The 22,099-nt window shown below is 42.0% G+C and overlaps 1 protein-coding gene across 1 annotated transcript in view; it reads left to right on the forward strand.

The window, feature by feature from the left end:
- The window catches only part of LOC133395572 (potassium voltage-gated channel subfamily KQT member 4), a 28,244-nt gene extending 15,265 nt beyond the window's left edge, over nucleotides 1-12,979 (forward strand). The window contains exons 3-16 of the mRNA XM_061664595.1: nucleotides 118-244; nucleotides 330-505; nucleotides 898-1,020; nucleotides 2,400-2,510; nucleotides 2,606-2,701; nucleotides 3,474-3,562; nucleotides 4,916-5,059; nucleotides 5,862-5,882; nucleotides 7,145-7,201; nucleotides 10,384-10,616; nucleotides 10,692-10,791; nucleotides 11,632-11,763; nucleotides 11,852-11,990; nucleotides 12,642-12,979. Of these exons, the coding sequence (XP_061520579.1) occupies nucleotides 118-244; nucleotides 330-505; nucleotides 898-1,020; nucleotides 2,400-2,510; nucleotides 2,606-2,701; nucleotides 3,474-3,562; nucleotides 4,916-5,059; nucleotides 5,862-5,882; nucleotides 7,145-7,201; nucleotides 10,384-10,616; nucleotides 10,692-10,791; nucleotides 11,632-11,763; nucleotides 11,852-11,990; nucleotides 12,642-12,830 (1,737 nt within the window). The 3' untranslated portion in view covers nucleotides 12,831-12,979. The remainder of the gene's footprint in view (nucleotides 1-117; nucleotides 245-329; nucleotides 506-897; nucleotides 1,021-2,399; nucleotides 2,511-2,605; nucleotides 2,702-3,473; nucleotides 3,563-4,915; nucleotides 5,060-5,861; nucleotides 5,883-7,144; nucleotides 7,202-10,383; nucleotides 10,617-10,691; nucleotides 10,792-11,631; nucleotides 11,764-11,851; nucleotides 11,991-12,641) is intronic.
- The last annotated feature ends 9,120 nt before the right edge of the window (nucleotides 12,980-22,099 follow it).

A 22,099-nucleotide genomic window follows, 5' to 3' on the forward strand; every position in this document is an offset into this window, starting at 1 on the left:
TACACATTTTTGTGATATTTCCAAATAACCCTATTACAATTGTTTCTTCTGCAGACATGCTAATTTTCCCAGCCTGTGGAACCTGACTCCATTCTTTTGTCGTGTGCCATTTTGCAGGAGTTTGTGATGATCGTGGTGTTCGGCCTGGAGTACTTCATCAGGATCTGGGCGGCCGGCTGCTGTTGCCGATATCGCGGCTGGCAGGGACGGCTGCGATTCGCCCGCAAACCCTTCTGCGTCATCGGTCGGGAGCCCGTCGCCGAACCTTCCGCAATCCTTCGCTCGGTCCCGTTTTTGCTACCGTTTTCGTGTCCGCTGTTTCTCCTCAGACTTCATCGTGTTTGTGGCGTCGCTAGCGGTGATCGCGGCGGGCACGCAGGGCAACATCTTCGCCACGTCGGCGCTGCGCAGCATGCGCTTCCTGCAGATCCTGCGCATGGTGCGCATGGACCGGCGGGGCGGCACCTGGAAGCTGCTGGGATCTGTGGTCTACGCTCATAGCAAGGTGGGAAAGCGGCTAAGGAAACAACGTCCGTTGCGATGAGCAACAAGATGTGACAATTATTACCTTTTATAATCATATTGAATATTTTGACCGGGAGTGATCAGGATGTTCCTCACATCCCTAACGCTGATGATACGCCGATGATTATGACGGCGGTGCGGGAACGCTATTACCGGCGACTCCTAACGGTCACTTAATGGGACGAAAGCTCGAGAATAAGCGATGAGCCGTTGTTACGTGATTACGCGCCGCCTCGGAGGCCAAAGTCCACTCGAAGGCTCATTTGGCGCGCAGCCTTCGTGCTGACGACGAGGAACGCGCAACCTCGGCCGCGGAAAGCGATGAGCTCGGCGTTCCGACGGCCGTGAGTGATGGATGGGTGGGTCTCTCAGGAGCTGATCACGGCGTGGTACATCGGCTTCCTGGTGCTCATCTTCGCCTCCTTCCTGGTCTACCTGGCCGAGAAGGACAACACTGACTTCAGCAACTATGCAGACTCCCTCTGGTGGGGCATTGTGAGTATCGCGTCGTAATAAGTCACGACTACCGCTTCATTCGGTACACACGAGAGTCAATACGAGAGCTGTATCAAAAATTCTGCCGAAACAATGATGGACGCATATATTTAAAAACACATTTTTTTAATGTATTTAATTTTCAATGTAGTTGTATCCATCCATCCATCCATCCATCCATCCATCCATTTTCTGAGCCGCTTCTCCTCACTAGGGTCGCGGGCGTGCCGGAGCCTATCCCGGCTGTCATCGGGCAGGAGGCGGGGTACGCCCCGAACCGGTTGCCAGCCAATCGCAGGGCACATAGAAACAAACAACCATTCGCACTCACAGTCACACCTACGGGCAATTTAGAGTCTCCAATTCATGCATGTTTTTGGGATGCGGGAGGAAAGCGGAGTGCCGGGAGAAAACCCACGCGGGCGCGGGGAGAACACGCAAACTCCACACAGGCGGGGCCGGGGATTGAACCCGGGTCCTCACAACTGTGAGGCTGACGCTCTAACCAGTCGGTCCACCGTGCCGCCACGTAGTTGTATTTTATTATTATTATTTTAGTCCCTATTTTTGGTTTACCTATATTATTTAATTTGTTTTGTATTTTATTTATTTTCCTCCCTATTTTTGGTTTAATTTCCTCAGATGTTAATATGTTTTTATTTTTTGAAAACCTTATTCCCTATTTTTTTTGTTTAATTATTCCCATTATTTTTATGATATTAGGTTTGTTTTTAAAATTTCTTGTATTTCTATATTTGCATACTGTATTCTTTATTCTTTTTTAGAGGATGATGATTATGATTTAATAACGAAAATTGCAATGCTCTTGTTAGGGATTACAATTTCATATATTTGTATATCTTTTATATGACGTAATGTTTAATTTTTTGTATTGATTTCACTTCTGTCAACGTGGACTCATTAATTAAAAAAAAAAAAAAATTCTATTGCTTACAATATATCTTATTGTGATGATCACAATTTTTATAATTTTTCATTGTAATAATTAAGCATTTCAATTCGGGCAATACTCTTGTTCAGTTATAATTGATTGAAAACAAATATGATTATAATTGTATTTCTTCATATTTATTTTTGTTATTTTGTATTATTTTTCTGTTATAGTAATACTTGTATTATTTATTTGTTGAATTGAATTTCCTATCTCTAGGGGTTAAATAATTGTAATAAAACGAATAAAGCAAAAAAGAAAACGGATATACATCCCAGCATACACAAATCAAATCATGGAATAAATGACCAAAAAAAGACACTTTTTTTCCCCCCCTATCTTATTTATAAATAAATTGTATCCATGAAAACAAATCTGTTCGAAAACCCCCAAAAAGCCAAAGTCATGTACAGTCCGTCTCTGTCAGATAACGTTGACCACCATCGGTTACGGCGACAAGATCCCTCGCACGTGGCTGGGTCGTCTCCTGGCTGCCGGCTTTGCTCTCCTGGGCGTCTCCTTCTTTGCCCTGCCCGCTGTAAGTCTTACTCGTGTTCTTATCCCATTATTCTTTGATTGTTTGTCCTCCGCTCCCGTCGCTCCCCGTCTTCATTCTTTTTTTTCCTTTCTTAGGGAATTCTGGGCTCGGGTTTTGCCTTGAAGGTACAGGAGCAGCACCGACAGAAGCACTTCGAGAAGAGACGCATGCCCGCCGCCAACCTCATACAGGTACGAGCAGCCGCCCGCATGCGCGACGTTCGCCGGGAATCATTTCGTGACTGCATGAGAAAGTCCGGAAGACATCCGATGGGATGAGGACAAAATGACAAATTGTGCAGAAATAGTGCAAAGTGTTGTCGAACCTGTGTAAAACCAGTTCCGGACAATGTAAAAACGGCGCTTAAACAGTGTAAATATTAGGTCCCGACTGTTATGGATTTTTTTGAGGCTGATGCGGACTCAAATTCCAATAACCGATGAATCGGCCGTTTCCTGTCAAGAATATATATGAATAAAGTCAACTTTTTGTTTTTGTTTTTTGTTCCCTTAACGCTGACAAACAAGTATGAATTACAGGCATTACATTTGACAGTTTTGCAATACTTTGTCCTATAATAGTTGTTGAACTCTACAACGACGAGAAAAATCAGCAGCCATCGTCAACAAATTTTTGTTTTGTTTGTTCGAATGTCATTATCTTGGTCTTTGTTGTCATATTGTAACGTGTTCATGCGCAAGAAAAAAAAAAATCTGGCTGATTATTCTTATTATTATTATTTTTTTTTTTTCCGATTTGAAAAGGGCTAATAATATCGGCCAATTGATCGGTCGAGCCCTGGTAAATATTGTGCGAAACGATGCAAAAACAGAGTTGACGATCTGTAAATGGTCTAAGAAATATAAAAACGCGCTAAAAAGTGAAAAAAACATACAAAAATAAACAAATCGTGCACAAATAGTGTCAAGCGGACCGACGTGTGTGTCTGTGTGCGTTTGCCAGGCGGCGTGGCGTCTGTACTCGACTGACGCCAAACACTCGTACCTGACGGCCACCTGGTATTTCTACGACAGCATGCTGCCTTCCTTCAGGTAACGCCCGACGCGCCCTTCCTGGCTAGCTCGCTCGTCCGCTCGCGTGGTTTCGATACTGTTTGTTCGACGCGCACGTGGAATAGCGTTAGCTGCCGCGCTCGCGCGCACACACAAACGCATATACATCACCCCGCTGACTCGTGCTTTTAATGAGCTCCTCCCTCATAACCGTGATTTATTTCCCGACGACGCGACCATTTGATTCTATTTGATTTACTTTCTGACATTGTGCTTGTTTTAAATTAATTTCACTAATTTGCTGAAAAGGAGATGAACATGAGAGAAACACGAACAAATATTCGTTTGGGCCACTTCTGATTTCACAAAGGAAGTCATGGAAATTACACAAAACGGGACCAATCATTTAGATAACAAAAAGCTGTGCGCATGAATTTATCCAACCCAAACTGGCCAACGTGAATTTGGATTGAAAATTGAGATCATGAAAATCTGTGAGCTCGAATTTAGGGAACACAAACTTGTGAGTGTGAAATTAGGTAACAAAAAGCTGTGAGTGTGGATTCAGATCACAAAAAGTCGTGACTCCAACTTTACACAACTAAAATGTGTGACCTTAGCTCGAGATGAACAACTTTGGATCACAAACATCAAAAACATGAATTGAGCATGAATTCCGATAACAAAAAGCTAAGAGCACCATTTTGGTTGACAAAACTGAATGTTAATGCAGGTTAAAAAAAAAAAGAGGTGAGCACAACTTTGCATGACAAAAAACATAAATGTGAATTGGAATTCAGATGACAAGTCTGAGAAAACCTGTGAGCACAAATTTGTTTACAAAAACTTGAGCGTGACTTTTGTTCGCAAATACATATTGCATAACCAAAACGTGATTGGACAGCTCACTTTCAACAAATGTAGACGTATGACCTGTGAGCGTGAGTTTAGACAACAACGTTTATGAAGGTGAATTTAGTCCAAAATATTTGAGTGCGACTTTTTTCTTTAACAAATATTAGGGAAGAAAAGTGTGACTGCACACCTCAACTTCAGCAAATTTGGATCTATGACGTCAAGAGTTTAGACAACAAAAACTGTGAACATAAATTTGGAAAGCAAAAATATTTGCATGCAACTTTGTGTTAACAAAAACGTGATTGGTCACTTTTATACAATTTGAGTGGTTCCACTGTTTGCGTCTTCTCCGGCGTCCGTCTCCTTTTGCGCGCAGGGTCCCTGATTTTGGCCACCTTCCGTGTTTTGATTTTGCCTTCTTCATTTGTTTTGTTTTGTTTTGTTTTGTTTTGTTTTGTTTGTTTTTGTTTTGTTTTTGTTTTTGTTGTGTTGAATTTGTCATGTTTTATGTTTATTTGTGCACGTGGCCGTCAGAGAACTGACGCTACTGTTCAGTCACCTCCAGCGGCAGCGGAACGCCACCAAGAGTGCGCCGCCGCCACCGTACAGCGCCAACTACCACCACGCGCCGCTGTCAGGGCTGCGGCCCTACAGCGCCCCCTATATGTCGGGGGACAGGTACGCACCTCGCACCACCGCCCATGTGACAGGGATGCACACACACACACACACACACACACAGAGTCGAGTTTGCGTGTTGCCGTGCGTCTAACAGCGATTTAATGCACTAATTCTCTTGTATACACTGGAAAAACTGATCTAAAAAAAAAAAAAAAAAAATCAATTAAAAAAATGTAATGAAGTGAGGAATCTGTTAAATAATTCAAGCAAAATTAGATCTGTATAATGATATATATTATAGCTTGGTGTTGAGATTTTGTTCCTAGTTATGAGTAAGTTTAACACTGCGAATGTGAGTGCGAATCATTGTCTGTCTTTATAGAGTGGCTTTGTAAAAAGTCTACACACCCCTGTTCAAATGCTCCTGTTTTTGTTTTCGTGATCGAAAACAACGAGACCGAGCTAAATGATTTCCAAGTCAAAGTGTTTCGGGTAGTGTGTAACTCTTTAGGTCTCGGTGGTATAAATGAAAAGGTCCTATTCTATTGGCAGATCATTTTGCTTCAATGACGTAATCTATTCCTCATTTCACCCCCCCACGCCCCCTTGTTTTTTTTTTAAGTCCTCTTTTTGCAGTGTTTCACTTGTTGTATCCTGCAAAAAGTCACCTTGGAAAAATCTAGAATTCATTTGTGATATTTAATCTTGGTTGGTTTTTAGTTTTTGCAGTGTCGCTGCGTGTCTCCCTCCATCTTAGTTTTCCTCCTCCTCCTCACTGCTATCCACTCTTCTTCTTCTCTTTGTGGCCACCAACCATCATGACACCCACCCGCTTGCCCCCCGTTCGTCCCGTCCTCAGGAAGCCCAAAGCGCCGCGCAGGTTTGCGCTCGACGTCATCGGCCTCCATTTTTGCCTCTGCGCTTTCTGCTCGCCCAACTTCTTGTCGAATTCAAGAAGAGGAGCCACGGAAGTTGCCGGCGCGTTTGGGAAAATGATTGTGGTTTTAACAGATATACTCTTGAGGTGTCCCGCATGCCCAGAACGCCCGCCGGGCTAAAAAGTGACGACTCGCCAAGCGTCTCCATACTCCGAAAACGGCCGTTCGGCGGTCGGTCACTGGACAAAACATTAGGTACACCTGCAGAAGCGAGCCAATGCAGGAGTATTCAATTAAAATTGTATTACATTTTTTATATTTGTTATAAGAACATATTTTTGAATTGTATTTGTTTAATTGGTGGTGTGTTTTGTAATTTATTTTGTGTTCGGATCTTGGATTTTTTTCTTCTTGAAGCAACTGAGGACCTTAATGAGATTCGGACAGTTTGAGTTCATTTAATAAATTATATAATGACAGTTTTTTAATCACATTTTATTTGCTTCGTAGCTAGTAAGGATTAAGTTCTCATTTATATGTAATACATAATCATTTTAAAGAAATTAGAAGAATCATGATTAGTTTCAAATGTATTTTATCTTTACTTTGGTTTAAGGTATTTTATATAAATTCATAAATATTTCCTGATTGGCGCTTTACCTAATTAAATAATATTAAATATTTTCTTTGATTTATATCTGAGAAGAAAATAATTCTTATTTATATGAAAGATAATTTGACTTGAATTAAATAGAAAGATCACAAATTGAATTATATTTAATTTAATTGTACTTATTTTATTTCATGATATATTGAAATATAATTGAACAAGCATTTATCAATTATGCGGCTCTTTTATTAGAACGTTACACAATGGATCAGCGTTTCTGTAACGTTTTGGGGGAACATTTGTCTGATCTTTTATTCTTCACTAAAGGCAATGAAATCGATGAATTCTGATTTTATGTAGTTATTACTACTACTTAATATTTTATCATAAAGAATATTTTTTGTTTAGCTGCATTGTTACAATTATATATATATATATATATATATATATATGTTTTTTTTTTGGTATAGTGCAAGTGTACCTAATGAAGTGTCCAATGAGTGTACATTTGGTGCTTTCAAGGCTGTTTGGAGAATTGACTCCTCCCCCCTCGTCCCCTCACTTCCCTCCTCACCTTTCCTCCCCCCTTGCCTCCTCACCTTTCCTCCCCCCTTGCCTCCTCACCCTCTCTGCCTTGTGTGTCTCCTCTTCCAGTCAAGTCCTCGCTAAAAAGCGAGGCCTCTTCCGGATTCATGCCGGACGCAAGCAGAGGTACCCGCGCTGCCTGTGCACGAGCGCCACCGTCCGCAACCTTTGACCTTTCATGGTTTCGCTTGTTGCACCTTTTTTGGCGGACCGGCGCCGTCTGCCGACATTCCGTTCAGTTTACGCAGAAAAAAACGCTTGAACGTGGGAATGCCGAGAGATGAAAACTTCCGTGACTCCTGAATTTAGGATTGGATGCTTCATAAATTCCGAGCTCTTCTGGGCCATAGTTCATTTTTCAGAACTTTGCGCGATGATATGTGAGCAGCCGATATTTTTTCGGAATTGGTGACAGTTTTAAAAAAACTAATAAAATACGAATTCAAATTTATTTCCGCCAAATTTTATTGCAATGATATAAAATAAAAACCTACGCTGTTGTAACAGTGCTCTTAATAAGACTGAACATAAAGCAATAATTAAAATAATCATAATAATAGACAGACAACGAAAATATGTTTCTAATTAAAACAAATATTAAATATATTTAGTGGAAGTAGTGTAATTAAAAGACATATGATAAGCGCTAAAAGAAAATGGATAGACGGATGAAAAAAATACAATAAAAAAACGTTGTTTACTATATTCACCAAATTAATAACTTTTACAATAACATTTATCTATTTTAATATATTGAAACAAATATTTCAAGTGTAATCAAACTTATCAAATTGTATTAATTACAATATCAGATTGTGTATATTTGTGTTGAATTATTAATTGTATAAACTTTTTACATGATTTAAATGACCATAAAAATGAACTATTTTAAATATATTGAATCCAATAAAAAAAAATTAAATTTAAAATGTACTTTAAAAATGACTACCAATTCCAGCATTCGATTTGTTTTTTTAATTATTGGTTGAATACCCTTGAATATTTTCATAATTAAAATTTAAAAGGTATGATTTCATTAAATTGGAAAAAAAAATAATAAAACCTATAAGAACATTTTGAAATGTAATTTATGAATAGGAATTAATGAAGCCATTGCAATGAATAACATTTTATGAATTAATTAGTGTTTCAAACAAAAATGTGTTGAATTCAATCGAAACTTTCAAATGAATTCATAAGCATTTATGAGGCCAGAACATTTTATTCAATGAAAAAGATGCAATCAATTGAAATAAAAAAAAAAAAAAAAAATCCTCTTTTGGATTTTGTTTTTGAAACACCACACACACACACACACACACACACACACACACACACACAAATCTCTCAGCATTTGCACAAGTACATAAAGTTGCAGTGATTGTCTCTGCTCTGTAAAAAGATGTAATGAAATGAATTCATATCTTTAACGTGACGATGTCCCGCCAGCTGACTTTGCTTGGCGTCGGCCCGCGAATAACCGGAGCATCAAAATGTATCAACGCATGTGGCCCAGCCCACGGCGGAAGTCGCCGGTGCTTTACGGGCGCGACGAGTCCGGCGCGTCTCGTGGGAAATAAATCATGCAGCATGCGTCACTTTTCTTTCTTTATTATTTAGCGGCTCTGAAGTGCGCTAACGTTTCTCTTTGCATGGACATTTGCCGCCAAAAATCACCTCCGTGTCCACACCAACGCAGGGATTTTGACAAACACGAGATTTGTCTCATTTTAGGTAGGAAGCGGTGCACACCTGCCTCTGATTAACTCCCGATAAACTTCAGCTGTTCTAGTAGGCTTTTCATTTGACTTGTGCAGGTTGTCGGGTTAGTTCAGAAGTACATGGCGGTGGGCGGGGGAATATAAGAAATCTGGGAAGAAATTACCTAAAAAAGTTGGAGTAATTCCAAATCGGAAGCAAGGAAAAATATAATACAAAATATAATATATAATATAATTGAATGTTTAAAAGATGTGACAGATTCATAAATGATAACTATAATGGAAAGTTGTAGTTTTCACTTCAAAAATGGTAATATGAAAAAATCATTTTGCGTTTAAAAAAAAAAAAAAAAAAGTTTTCATGTATGATGTAAAAATGCAATTTTAAGTGAAGGAAAAAAACAAACAAACAAATAAAATAACAAAAAAAAGTAGCAGTATTTTCAACATGAAAAGTTGGAATATTGTTGAAGAATTTTACGGAACAAAATAACAACAGTTGTCATTTTACCAGATAAGTCTTAATAATATGACAAAAAACATTTGCATTTAAAAAAAAAAGTCATAATAATATGATGGAATTAAAAAAGAACAAATCTTTATAAATGGTGACATGGGGAAAAAAGTCGATTTCAAATGTTAGGGGGTGTGTAGACTTTTGAAACCGCCTTCACCTGCATTTGTGTGGCCATGTTGTGAATCTTGACTGACTTTCCACAGCCCACCGACGACATTTCCACACGCGCATATCGACCTTCCTCGCAATCAAATGCCAGCGCGCGGAAATGTGTGTCGCGCGACGGCGGATTCCGAATGTCGCCAGTTTGCGTTTTTGTCCGAAGCGTGTGCGTTTGTTTGTGTGAGTGTTTTTTTTTTTTATTGATTTATTTTTTCTCTCTGCACTTTTGAAGCGGATTCGGATGCCTAATCTCTCCGCTGATGCGATTAAGAGAGCGTGTCTTTTATTCTGACTGCATTTTCCCCGCTTTTCTGCCGAGTCGCGACGAGATCGATGCGGCGTGGTTCCCGTTGCCGTGGCGACCCTTTTTTTTTTTTTGGGATGCCGTCAGTCACGCTGAGCTGCTCACTTGCTTTGTTTCCCCGCTCTTGCATCCCTGGTATTTGTGGCTTGGGCCTTTCTATCCGGACAGAAAATACAAATAAAAATATGAATAAATTCTGAGCTGAGACAAGCAGTCAAACTTGTAAATAAACTTCAATTGAATTTTGTAAAAATGTACATTATTTGTTTTCTGTTGACAACCAAATGTTGACATTTTTGATGAATTTATATTTGATATATATTATTATATTTTTTAAATATTTTTCAAATAGTCCAAAGATCATACAAGTGTGTATATATGTAAGTGTATATACTGTACATGCATATATGTACGGTTTACAGTATATATGGCATAATAATCGAGCAGTAGTCAGACGATTTTATGTTTCCGAGCATTTCCAGTTTTTAACGGAACTCGCATCTCCGTTATTAGCGGCGCGGACCGAACGATCCCGATTGTGGGGGGGGGGAACAAAATCAGTCGCAACCAAGTCTTCAGCCCTTCTCCCCCTGTCGGTCAGCAGCAGCAAACTCGGCTTCCGGGACAGGATCCGGATGAACAGCTCTCGCTCGGCGCAGACGATCCGGAACAAGGCGTCGCCGCAGCCGCCCGGCCCGCCGGGCGTACGGCGCTCGCCCAGCCAGGAGAACGTCCCCGAGGCGGCCAGCCCCGGGAAGGTGCAGAAGAGCTGGAGCTTCAACGACCGCACTCGCTTCCGGACGTCTCTCCGGCTCAAAGCCCGGCCCCCCGCCGACGGTACGCCGTCCATTTCCGCAGCAAATTCCGGCGCCTCCCGCGCGTACTCACCGACGGGAATGTGTTCCGTGCCAGCGGAGGGTCTGGGCGAGGACGGCGCGGAGGACAGAGGCTACTGCGACGTGGCCACCGACGAGGTCATCCCCGCCGTCAAGACGCTCATCCGAGCCGTCAGGTGGGTCGGACGCGCCGCCGAGATTTCGCTCGCCGGACGCGGTTCGAGAAAATCCCCCGGGGATGTTCCCATGAAAATACAAATGATGATGTCATTCAAAAAAAAGGATCATTTTCAAACGTTTATAGGTGACGCGGGATACGAACCAGTTCCATCAAACTGGATCGGATCCAGATTGTGCATTTCCACGGACTATGTTCAGACCCCTGTTGTATAATGAACACATTTAGGCACAAACTCTTACATGCCTTGTAAAAGATTTGTAGGGTAAGAAACGGTGATGTCAAACCAGTTTGAATCTGGATTCTGTGTTTACACCGACCACGTTTAGACACCCGTTGTATATGGAACACATTTCGGCACTAAATCTTATTGGGCTTGAAAGCATTTCTGCCGGGTAAGAAGCGGCGATGTCACCGTTTTGAATCTGGATTGTGTGTTTACACCGAGCACGTTTAGACACCCACGGTATAACTCTGTCAATTTGCTTCACATATGTAGTTAAGTAATAATGAAGTTTGATCCAGATCCAAACATGCAAGGCCTGTTCTCTTCTCCTCTCTTCAAGTGAATGTTAGTGACGGCGCGTTCCACTTGGCGACGCTCGCTCACGCTGTTTTCCCGAATTGCTGAAGCAGCAAATCCCGATAAGGCAAATGTCTCATCTTCATCCTCGTCATCACAGTATAAGCGCACGCGCTGCTCTTTTTGACGGGCCTGTTTGTGAACGATAAGGTCATTGGATACTGTAATTCGTCTTCCGCGGCGCGCGTTTTATTGTAAGCGTGGGTCGGCGCGGCAGGAAGTACCCAGCGCATCGCTTTGTGTGCGCGTCTGCAGGATTTTGAAGTTCCTGGTGGCCAAGAGGAAGTTCAAGGAAACGCTGCGTCCGTACGACGTGAAGGACGTCATCGAGCAGTACTCGGCCGGACACTTGGACATGCTGGGCCGCATCAAGAGCCTGCAGATGCGGTAGGAAGCGAGAATAAATAAAGGTTATAAAAAAAAAAAAAAAAGAAAAAGGATCGCGCTTTTGACGATGCGGCGTCCCGCCGGTCAGGGTGGACCAGATCATCGGGCGAGGCGCCATCCAGCCCGACAAGAAGGCGCGGCCCGAAAAGGGCGAGAAGACGCCGCCGGACCTCGACCCTCTGGACGAGCTGAGCATGATGGGACGCGTGGTCAAAGTGGAGAAACAGGTACGACTTTTGATATTGTCACGTTACGCCAAATACGCCGATTGTAACGGAATGTCATTTGTCGGCATTATATTGTAATATATTGCTTGTTTCAAATTTCAATGAAGTAAAAGAACCTACAAATGCATTTTGTTAACAGCAAATGAAAGGCGTCTCTTATATTAAAGACCTTACTTCAAATAAATACCTGCTACTCTGTAATGTCTGTAACTATGTTTAGTTATATGTGTAAAAAAAAAAAAAAAAAAACACAAAAAACTTCTTTTAAATCAAAGTCCTCTTCTTTTTGGACACCTTACTCAAATAAGTACGCTACAGTTGATCAGCACTCTATCAGTATTTTAGTATATAAATACTAAGTGTATTTATTTAAATGTGGAGGGAAAAACCTGACCTCAATCAATCAGTAAATCAACACCTGATTTGATATCATTATATTCATGATCTCAGAGAAACTAATACATTGCGCCACAAGGTGGCGCTTGGAGGTCATATTTGGAAAAGTATGTCATGTTTGAGCCGGCGGCAGAATGGCGCGTGACCCAAGAGAGCCAATCGCAAGCGAGAGGAAGCGATGCGAAACAAAATCCCAACCGATTGTCATCGTGGGAACGGATTTAATTACGTTCGTAACCGATTGGATTTTTGCAGATCCAGTCCATCGAGAACAAGCTGGACCTGCTGCTCAGCTTGTACTCGCAGTGCCTGAAGCGAGGCTCGTCGTCGCAGCTGGCGCTCGCCGACCTGACGTCGGACTACCACAGCCCCACGGGCCAAAGAGACCTCTTCCCCTCCGCCAACACGCTCTCGCAGTCCGACAGCGCCACGTTGGAGTCCTAGCCAGAATTGTTGTTTTTAACCCTTCCGGAGGGCTCCGCTGGACTGAGAGCCGCCCATGCACGCCTCTTGAGGGTCAACGCTAGCTTGCAAAAATAGGAGTCTCGTTGACTCCCTCGAGGTACAGTGAATAGAAATCGCACAACTATGGTCTCAAGGGTATCAAAACAAAGGTACTTTTTTTTTTTTTTTTTTTTTTTTAGGATACTGTGATGAATGTAAGGCTCTTAGCCCACATGCAAAAGAAAAGAAATGACAAAACAAAAAACATCACTCCATGTTTGGCATCGTGCACGCCGGGGCCATGTTTACGTGTTTGCGGCATTACGAGACGCGACTTGTTGCATGTGGAAGAAGAAACTCGTTAAAAAGGAGACGTGCGCCTTCCGTCGCGCCGCCGCCATTTTCTCGTTGGAGGCTCACGCGTCCATTCCGTTTCCTCGTTGTAAATAAGACCGCGTTGTCTTGTCAAAATCGAGGAAATGTACAAAACATTTTTGAGCACAAGCACCAGTTGACTAGGTTTCTACTGGTCATAATATTAGGCACACCTGCACAGTTTCATCTGGCGATCCAATACAATAATTCTGGCGTCACGAATATCAAAATGCTCCAGTAAACACCGCGCCTCAATTAATTGCTATGTGGTTCGTGTCTTACTTTATTTATCAATGCTTAAGTGATCAAATGATTTTTAATTCAGCAAATTCACATGGTTGAAAACAGTATGCCTTTTTTTCAATACCTTACCCTGAATGAACTCCCGATACACTGAGCAGTTCAATAAATAAACACCCTCCAGCAAGTATTTTAGAAAGAAGTATTTTAATTAGGTGCATGTGTGAAATGTGATTTTTATTTTATTTAATTTTTTTTATGAGGGCCTCCTCTCTAATGAACACATTACCTCCAATAAAAAAGACCGGGTGGTGGGGAGGGTTACCAAAAAAAGTATGTATATATATATATATATATATATATATATATATATATATATGTTTTCCCCCCCTTCATATAAACGTCAGAAGTTGAGTAAATAAACGCTGAGAATCCAGAATCAATGCAGGATGATTTCATTGGACCGCCTAATTTTGTTGTCCAAGTGTGCCTAATGAAGTGTACGTGACCTACGTAGCTCACCAGGCATGCCGCAACTACCTCTGAGGCCACTAGAGGGCGCCACAAGCGCACGTGAGCGAGCATTGCCTGCCTGGATGCTTTTTGCATGTCTCTCTCTCTCTCTCTCTCTCTCTCTCTCTCTCTCTCTCTCTCTCTCTCTCTTCCTTTCCCCGTGCACGTTCTCTCGCTCACGACGTCACCCCCGCACTGATTTGCCGCCATTTTTGACATTCCAGCTCCGCACAGTCCTCGGAATAGCGATCTCACACACTGAACAAAGCAATAAAATGCTAAGCTAGCTATGCTGAGACAGTCTTCCAACTTCTTCCAGCGATGTAAGCAGTTTTTTTCCGCACCCGATGATGATGATGATGATGTCGTGCATCTGCTGAGAGTAGAATTAGCTCACGTGACTAACTTATTAATTTATTTGTTTCAATAAAAGATCTTTAGACTGTATGCTGCCTAAGCTCTCATTTTTCTCTTTTTTTTTTTTTTTCTCGAAATCCGGCACGCACGTTGAAACATATGTGCGCCCAATGGACATGAAATTCGGCACGCATGTTCATCATGACAGGATACACGGAAACGACATAGAAACTATGCTGTAAAATGCACGGGTCGTCGGCCATTTTGGTTTGTCGTTTTGCCGTTGAACCGCGTTTGACTTTGAAATATTCGCATCCGGCGCCACTTTGTCCGATTTAGGTGAAATTCGGCACGCGTGTTCAACTTGACAGGACGCTCAGAAATCTAATTAGGACGAACGCTGTGAAACGCACAGGTCGTCCGCCATTTTGGTTTGATGTTTCCCCCTGGGACACTGGTTGTTGACACACCAGCGTTTCCGATTTAAGCGAAATCCGGCATGCGCCGTCATTTTGACAGGATTCATGAAAATCCAAATGAACGAATGACGTGAAACGCACAGGTCGTCCGCCATTTTGGTTTGATGTTTCCCCCTGGGACACTGGTTGTTGACACACCAGCGTTTCCGATTTAAGCGAAATCCGGCATGCGCCGTCATTTTGACAGGATTCATGAAAATCCAAATGAACGAATGACGTGAAACGCACAGGTCGTCCGCCGTTTTGGTTTGATGATTCTCCATGGAACACAAGTAGCTTTGGAAAATATTTGCATTTGGCACTACTGTGTCCGATTTCCACGAAATCTGGCATGCGTGTTCATCGTGACAGGACGCACAAAACAAACAACACGGAGCCCGTGCTGGAAAAAGCACACGTCATGGGCCATTTGGATACAGCTCTTGTTTTGATCGCGCAAGTGTGCCTAATGTTTTGTTGTTGCCGCTGGGGTTGTTGAGTGTCTCCAGCTGTTACAACAGCAGCGAAATTGCGGAGGAAGAGAAATGATCATCCAGTCGGTGAGTTGGCGAGCTCAATTATGTGTTTGCTCGTCAGCGTGAGGTCATTGAACTTGATTGTCTCTCGTAGGATGGCCACGGGGGACGCGGACGTAACGGGCCAGGAATGCTGGGCGAACACAACGGGAAGTGAGTGATAACACAAAGTTGACCACTAGAGGGCGACCTTGAGCACTTTTTTTTTTTTTTTTTTTTTTTTTTGTAGCTACCAGCTACAAAACAAACAAAAAACAAAAAAACTGTCAACTGCGACAAGCCCAAGAAACGCAAGCGATCAGCTTCTTCTACGTGACAAAAGCTAAATGCTAATATACCGGATGTGGAAATGATGAAAAAAATTAATTTGGTTTGAATTAAAAAAAAAAAAAAAAAAAAAAAAGGATGAGCGAGCCGATTCTTAATGTTTTAGCCTTATTTCCGCAAGAATATCAAAGATAAGCAAATAATCAGATTGTTTTGATGTGATGACTTAATTTGCTCTCGGGTCACTTTGCCCCAAAATTGGCACAAATGACAAAGATCACAATGCACGCTGTTATATGTTATTTCTACTTCCATTACTAAACATTTCTATCCAAGTTTCATCCTAAAATGTTTTTTTTTTTCATTTCTCTTTTTACTTCAACACGGGTCAATTTGACCCGCAACCTAACCGGTGGGATTTTGAACATTCGGACTCAAATGTTATTTGTGGAGGAATTTCAAAACTCTAATCATCCCCCCACCTGTGAAATATGAAATAAGATGTAAAGTTACAGAGTTGTTTATTTTTTTTAATATTTTATATTGATTATATCTTCTTACATTAGAGAGCGGAAAACAAGAGACAAAGCGTGCGGGTACGGAATATTTACACAGCGACATTCCGTTGAAGGTTCACGTCCAGTTCAGGTGTACAAAACAGCAACAAGTCGTCTTTGCTACTTGAGCTTAACATGGGAACAAAGTTGACGCTTTTTAAGGTCTCAAGAATCCCGTTCGTTTTGTTGTGTCTCCCTCCAAATCTTTGTTGATTTTGCCTTTGCACGCACGCACACACATTCGCGACGATAGCGTATCTGAAGTATTCCGGGAATCCCGCAGGAGCCCGAGCGCCGACCCGCGACGGGAGGGAGGGAGGGAGGCTCTTCTTTTACGGATGATGATGATGATGGTGATGGTGATGATGATGATGAGGATCAGTGCGTTCCTCACCTTGGACGAGCAGACAAAGACGTGCCCGTTGTTTCAAATGATAATGCGGGCAGCTGCCGAGCTTCCCTTCAACTTCTGCACAGAACGTTTCCCGTCGTAACCGTAATTACCTTTTGGCAAAAATCGCAGTAGGACCTTGTTTGGGCTGTGATTGGCCGGTCGCAGTTCGTGGGGGGTTGCGGCTTAGCGAACGAAAGCATGCGACGCAATTGGTGTGAACGCCGCGGAGATTCCCCATTAGCAGCACTTTCCATTCAACTCTTGGCCTCTACTGTACGCCTCCTCCTCCAAATCAGAACTGTTTGTCCCGCGTCTCTCGCGGTCGCCACGGTTACGGCGACCGTCTGGTGACACGGACGCATGACGCCGGGTGTCCAAATGAGATAAAAACGCTTCCTCCGCAGAGGACCGCGTTCACTCATTCCCGGAAAACATTTCGCCGCTAAAATTAGCTTGAAAAAAAAAAAATGAGTCAGACCGGCTCATCGCATGGTCATCTTTGACGACCAGTGACTGAGTAACAAGTCGCGCAAGTGGAACGCCAATAACATTTGAGTGTGCGAGCAATTAAATAATGTGTATAAAAGAGCATTCTCAAATTATTTAACGCAGTAGTTCTCAAAGTTTGGCACGAGTACCACCGGTGGTACGCAGGCTCCCTCTGGTGGTACGCGACAGAATCACTTAATTACATGGTCAAACCGCCTTCAACTTTTTTTTATTTTTTTTAATCCACTACATTGCATTTGAGATGTACAGTTCAGTTGTATTTAACTTTACAGTACAATACATTCACATTGGCTCTTTTAGAACGTTTTCTTCGGAAACATTTAGGTATAATTGTTTTTTTTATGGAACTTAAATGTGTCATATTTAAATGACTCACACACTCAATCAATTTCTTCACTGATTAGAATTTGTTCACATACGGATAAAGGTGCGCATTTAGAAATGTTTTTAATTTTCTTAATTTTTTTCTATTTCGAATGGAACAGCCTGCTCATGGCTAACAAAGTAAACACAAATGTCTTTTTTTTTTTTTTTTTTTTTTTTACTTTTTCCCAAAAATTTTTAAACGAAATGTATTTTCACTTTCCGCGCCCCCTGCCAAAGAATCACAAATGGTACAGTCCTGCGTGTTAAATGGTCTCCTGTGAAGCAGGAAGTAGCCTGTTGACAAACAAACAGTCAATCTGCCCAAGTGAACCCATTTAAACCAACTTTGATGTCTTCTAGTTTTAATATTTCATCTTTTTGCAATCCTGCACTGTGACTTTTGTTCATCATTAATTTGCTGACAGCGAGTGACTTTTTTTTTTTTTTTGTATTTCTTTTTTGTCCTTTGAAGACAGAATTTCGACGACTGTGTGATGACGAGTCTGTCGCGTGTCAGCAACAATATCGATTGTGAAATTGAACATTTCACAATCAATATGAATCATAGGCGACAGCCTGCAGTCAAGTCAAATCGCAAATCCAGTCTCCTTCAATAAATATATTTTTTTCAATGTATATAAGTATATGTCGTTTTACTGCTTTATGTACTGACGTATAAATGAAGTCAAGACAAAGCTACGCTCCAAAGACAAGAATCTAACGTTTTTGTTGTGGGAACTTCTTCCGCCACCTGGACGGAACTTCTCATTCAAACAGGAAAATAAAAAAACTGTTTTGTCTCGAAGATAAGTGACTGCTTTCGCGACGGGAAATGTGAGAAGAACCAAGGATTACGGACAGAATAGGAAGGGTGGGGCAACATATAGATATCGCATATGTCATATCTTTTCTCTCTTTATAAAAAAAACCCCAAAAAAACCACAAAGTGGGTGCAATTGCTGCATAGTTGCTGTGTCGAGAGTAAAAGCAAACTGATACTGCCATCAGAAAACTGATATCGCCATCTGTCATATTGTTTAAAATACACTCTTGCCACACATGCATGTAGTGACGTTTGCGCAATAGTATCATGATAGTACTACGAGACTAATTCACACATCGCAAAATGTCAATGATTTTCTATCGTACAGTAACCGTTCACATACACGTATCTTTGTATTCCTACTACAACAACTGTATCACGATACTGTGGTGTGAATATCGTATTGCGAGTGACTCCGATTTGTAATTCCAGTCCAAGATGTCACAATCGTCGCGTGTTCTTTTCTGGAAAGTCGCTGTATCGGTAGAGTATCGCGATACGGTGGCGCGAACATTGAGAGTTGATCTGATTAGCGGTGGGAATCAGAGTAACTCTGTATCGCCACGTATCATATTATTTTTCATTATTTTCCGCATCAATACACTAATGCGCAGCAAAACACGGATCCTCCCGGAAGCAAACATTCCTTCCCGAACGTCTGCGCGTCTCATCAGCGCGTGGGCGTCGTGTTCTTCCGTCCGCCCCGAACTCGTAAACACGGAGGAAACCCGTTGTTGTCGTCGCCTTCGCTATCGCGATGTCCTCGGAACGGCGACCGGGGCGATACGAGGAACGCCGCTTCTCGGAAGAGGGGAGCGAGGACGCCCCCGACTCCCGAAGCATCGCGGGAGGGCTGATGAAAGGGGGGATTGTTCCACGGCGGGACGGCCGCACCTCGTCATGGCTACATTCTTCCATACGGCGAGCGTACGGATGCGCCTCCGCCAAGGCCAAACAACTTCTTAGTTTGCGCTTACTAAAGATTAGAAAGGAAAAATTTAAAAGCTAGAAAAAAAATTAAGTACGTTACTCACTTGTTGGGGGGGGGAGGGGGGGGGAATCCCCCCAATTAAACAAAAAAAATTATATATATATATATATATATATATATATTTTTTTTTTAATCCAATAATAAATCAAAATACAGTATATAATCCAGAAAACAAATGCACTACAAAATAAATACCCCAAATTTAAGTGATTATATGATAATAATACTAATATAACACAAATTTGAATCAATACTGTGTACAAAAGATTATTTTGCGAGGACATTCTTTATTGCTATTGTGACAGTAAGCTAAATAGGCCAACGATGTTGTATGTTTGCATGTACAATGTTTGTTGCACCTTCATGAGGTTTCACGTGTCTCTGCTTCCACTTCCCGTTTGTCAATATCTCAACACCATTCTCAGAAATGAGCGTCGACGCCGAACGCCGATGTTTCGTTCCATCGTTTTGTCGCGCCTGAGTCAGCGCAGCGTATGGGATGAACACGCGTACGCCCTACGACGGCCCTTCGCCTACGCTTCTGTGGAAACGTCCGGGATTCAATCCCAACTGGCGCGCATGAGTCAGCCATTCACCGGCGTCTTCGATTGAGGGAGGGGAGGGTACGAGGGACTCGCCCGAGGCGTCTTACTCATTCATGCGCACAGTCGCGCTCTTGTGCAATTACCGTCAGTATAGAATCACTTGCGCAAAATGCTGCGTGGCTAACGGGAAGGTAAACAACAGGTATCATTATCACGGCGGGCGAGGGTGGCTGAAATGATATCGTGTTGTTTGAAATCTGAACCCGTTACCCCCCCCCCCCAAGGGCCTTCTTTCTCCATTTGCCAGGATAATCGTTGAGGTTGAAGGGATCTTTGTTGTTGTTCTGTTTAGAAAATCAACACCATAAGATAAATGCAGGCTCTGGATCCACAGGCACACCTCCAAGCCAAGAAATGTGCTCATATTGTACATAAAATAATGGTGTTCTGCTGTTAGCTCAAAATGCGGACATAATGCTGCTAGCTTGAAGTCTTTGTCGTTAAAATCTATCAAAAATCAACAGCTGTGCTCATACTCGTAGGCAACGTATTGCCCTTCCCCCCTAGCTCAAAATGCTAACGTAATGCTAGTAGCGTGAAGTGTTTATCCGCTTATCAGCGTGCTCGGTTGAATCTGTCAAAAATCAACAGCTGTGCTCAGCTCACAATGCACATTTTATGCAAGTGCTGTGAGGCCTATAAACAAGGCGGCATACACGTAGTAATTTCAATCGAATTGTATCATCTGTTAAAAAAACCCCAAAAATGCTAATGCTATAATTAATTAGCTGTGGCTCTAGCAATTTTAGCCAATTCGATCAGTTGAGCTTTTTGAGATCTTATGCTTTCTTTTGTCCCCACAACATATGAGGACCCGCCCATCCCCCCGCCCCCCTCCCCAGTAACCCTCCTGCTGTGCCCCAATTATCAATCCAACCTTCACTTTATTGCTCAAGGGCGTTCCTGGTGGCTCCGCACAACAGCTGGGCCTTCTAGCGGCGAGCACCATGTGCCTCTTTTGGACACATTTATTTGTTGAATTGAGATAATGCCTATTTGTTGTGTTACAAGTCATAAAATACCATTTTAAATAGATACGTAACATATAATAATCAGCATTTTCGCTGGTGGTAATGTTTTTAGTTTAATCACACGTGTGATTAAACTCAAAGTAAACACCTTAAACTCAGCTGATAGGCGTTAGCTGAGCATGCTAGCTAATGTTAACCCACTAGCTGCCATTTTAGTAGCGATAAATGTAGCTAACATTGCTAATAGATTGTTTGCAGGGTGGAAATATGCCCGGAATAAAAACAATCGGAATGAGATCAAATGTATCAGTGTGTTGAATTCGATGTGTCGTAAAGCGACACATATGAGTTATCGTAGCATTAGCACGTTGGTTGTCGATTAGCCACCAAGCTTTGTTGTTTCTGTTACTGTAGTTTCTGGCACAGGTCATAAATAGGTATGCACTTTGAAATGTTTTCATTTTATTAAATGTACACTTATTTGTTAGAGTGTCATTTAGTAAACACAGTTCGATGTTGTAAATGCTCTAAATCAGTGGTTTCAAACTTTATTATTATTTTTTTTAATTCATCAAGTACCACCGTCATGACCCACATTAAAATACAGTTGTGTAGTAGGCATAAGTGTTCATCAAGCTAAATCAAAGTTTTCAAACAATTCTTAAGGATTAAATGCAAATATTGCACTAAAAAGTGAACGACAACTGAATTGTACTTAGGCAGTGATTTATTTTATTTTTTTCCACGTACCACTGTAGGTAGCCCGTGCACCGCTAATTGTTGTCGTACATCGGTACAGCATCAACTTCAACAAAAGTGATGCATGATTGTTCCAATATCGTGCCTCAAATCTCTTTTAAGTATGACCTTTGACATCCATTTTAGCGCTGGATTTGTTTGTCCACCATTTTCTGTAGTCATACATGAATGCTTCCTTTGCTTATTTGAGAATAATCAGAGTACATTGAACTTTGGGGAAACGTAAACGGAAGGACGTCGACATGAAAAGAAATCAGAATATATTTTTTATCCAGAGAATATTCTAGATGGTTCCCTGTTGTGTAATACATGTGTAGGCCACCAGAGGGTGGTGTTGCGCATACGTGACCTCCTCCGAAGTTTTGACCTTCCGAGTGAGACAAGACGGAGAATGCTCCTGCTACTTTCTAGCCGAGTCAATGCTTCGGAAAAAAGGACAAAGGGCGCGCTCGCACGTCCGCTCTGCGATGAGGACGAGTGAGAGGGGAAAGTCGCGGGGGGTGAAGGGAAGCAGAGAAAATGGCGGCAGATTAGACAGGCTGTCAGG

The sequence above is a fragment of the Phycodurus eques genome, chromosome 20 (assembly GCF_024500275.1).
Source record: "Phycodurus eques isolate BA_2022a chromosome 20, UOR_Pequ_1.1, whole genome shotgun sequence".
Classification (NCBI taxonomy): domain Eukaryota; kingdom Metazoa; phylum Chordata; class Actinopteri; order Syngnathiformes; family Syngnathidae; genus Phycodurus; species Phycodurus eques.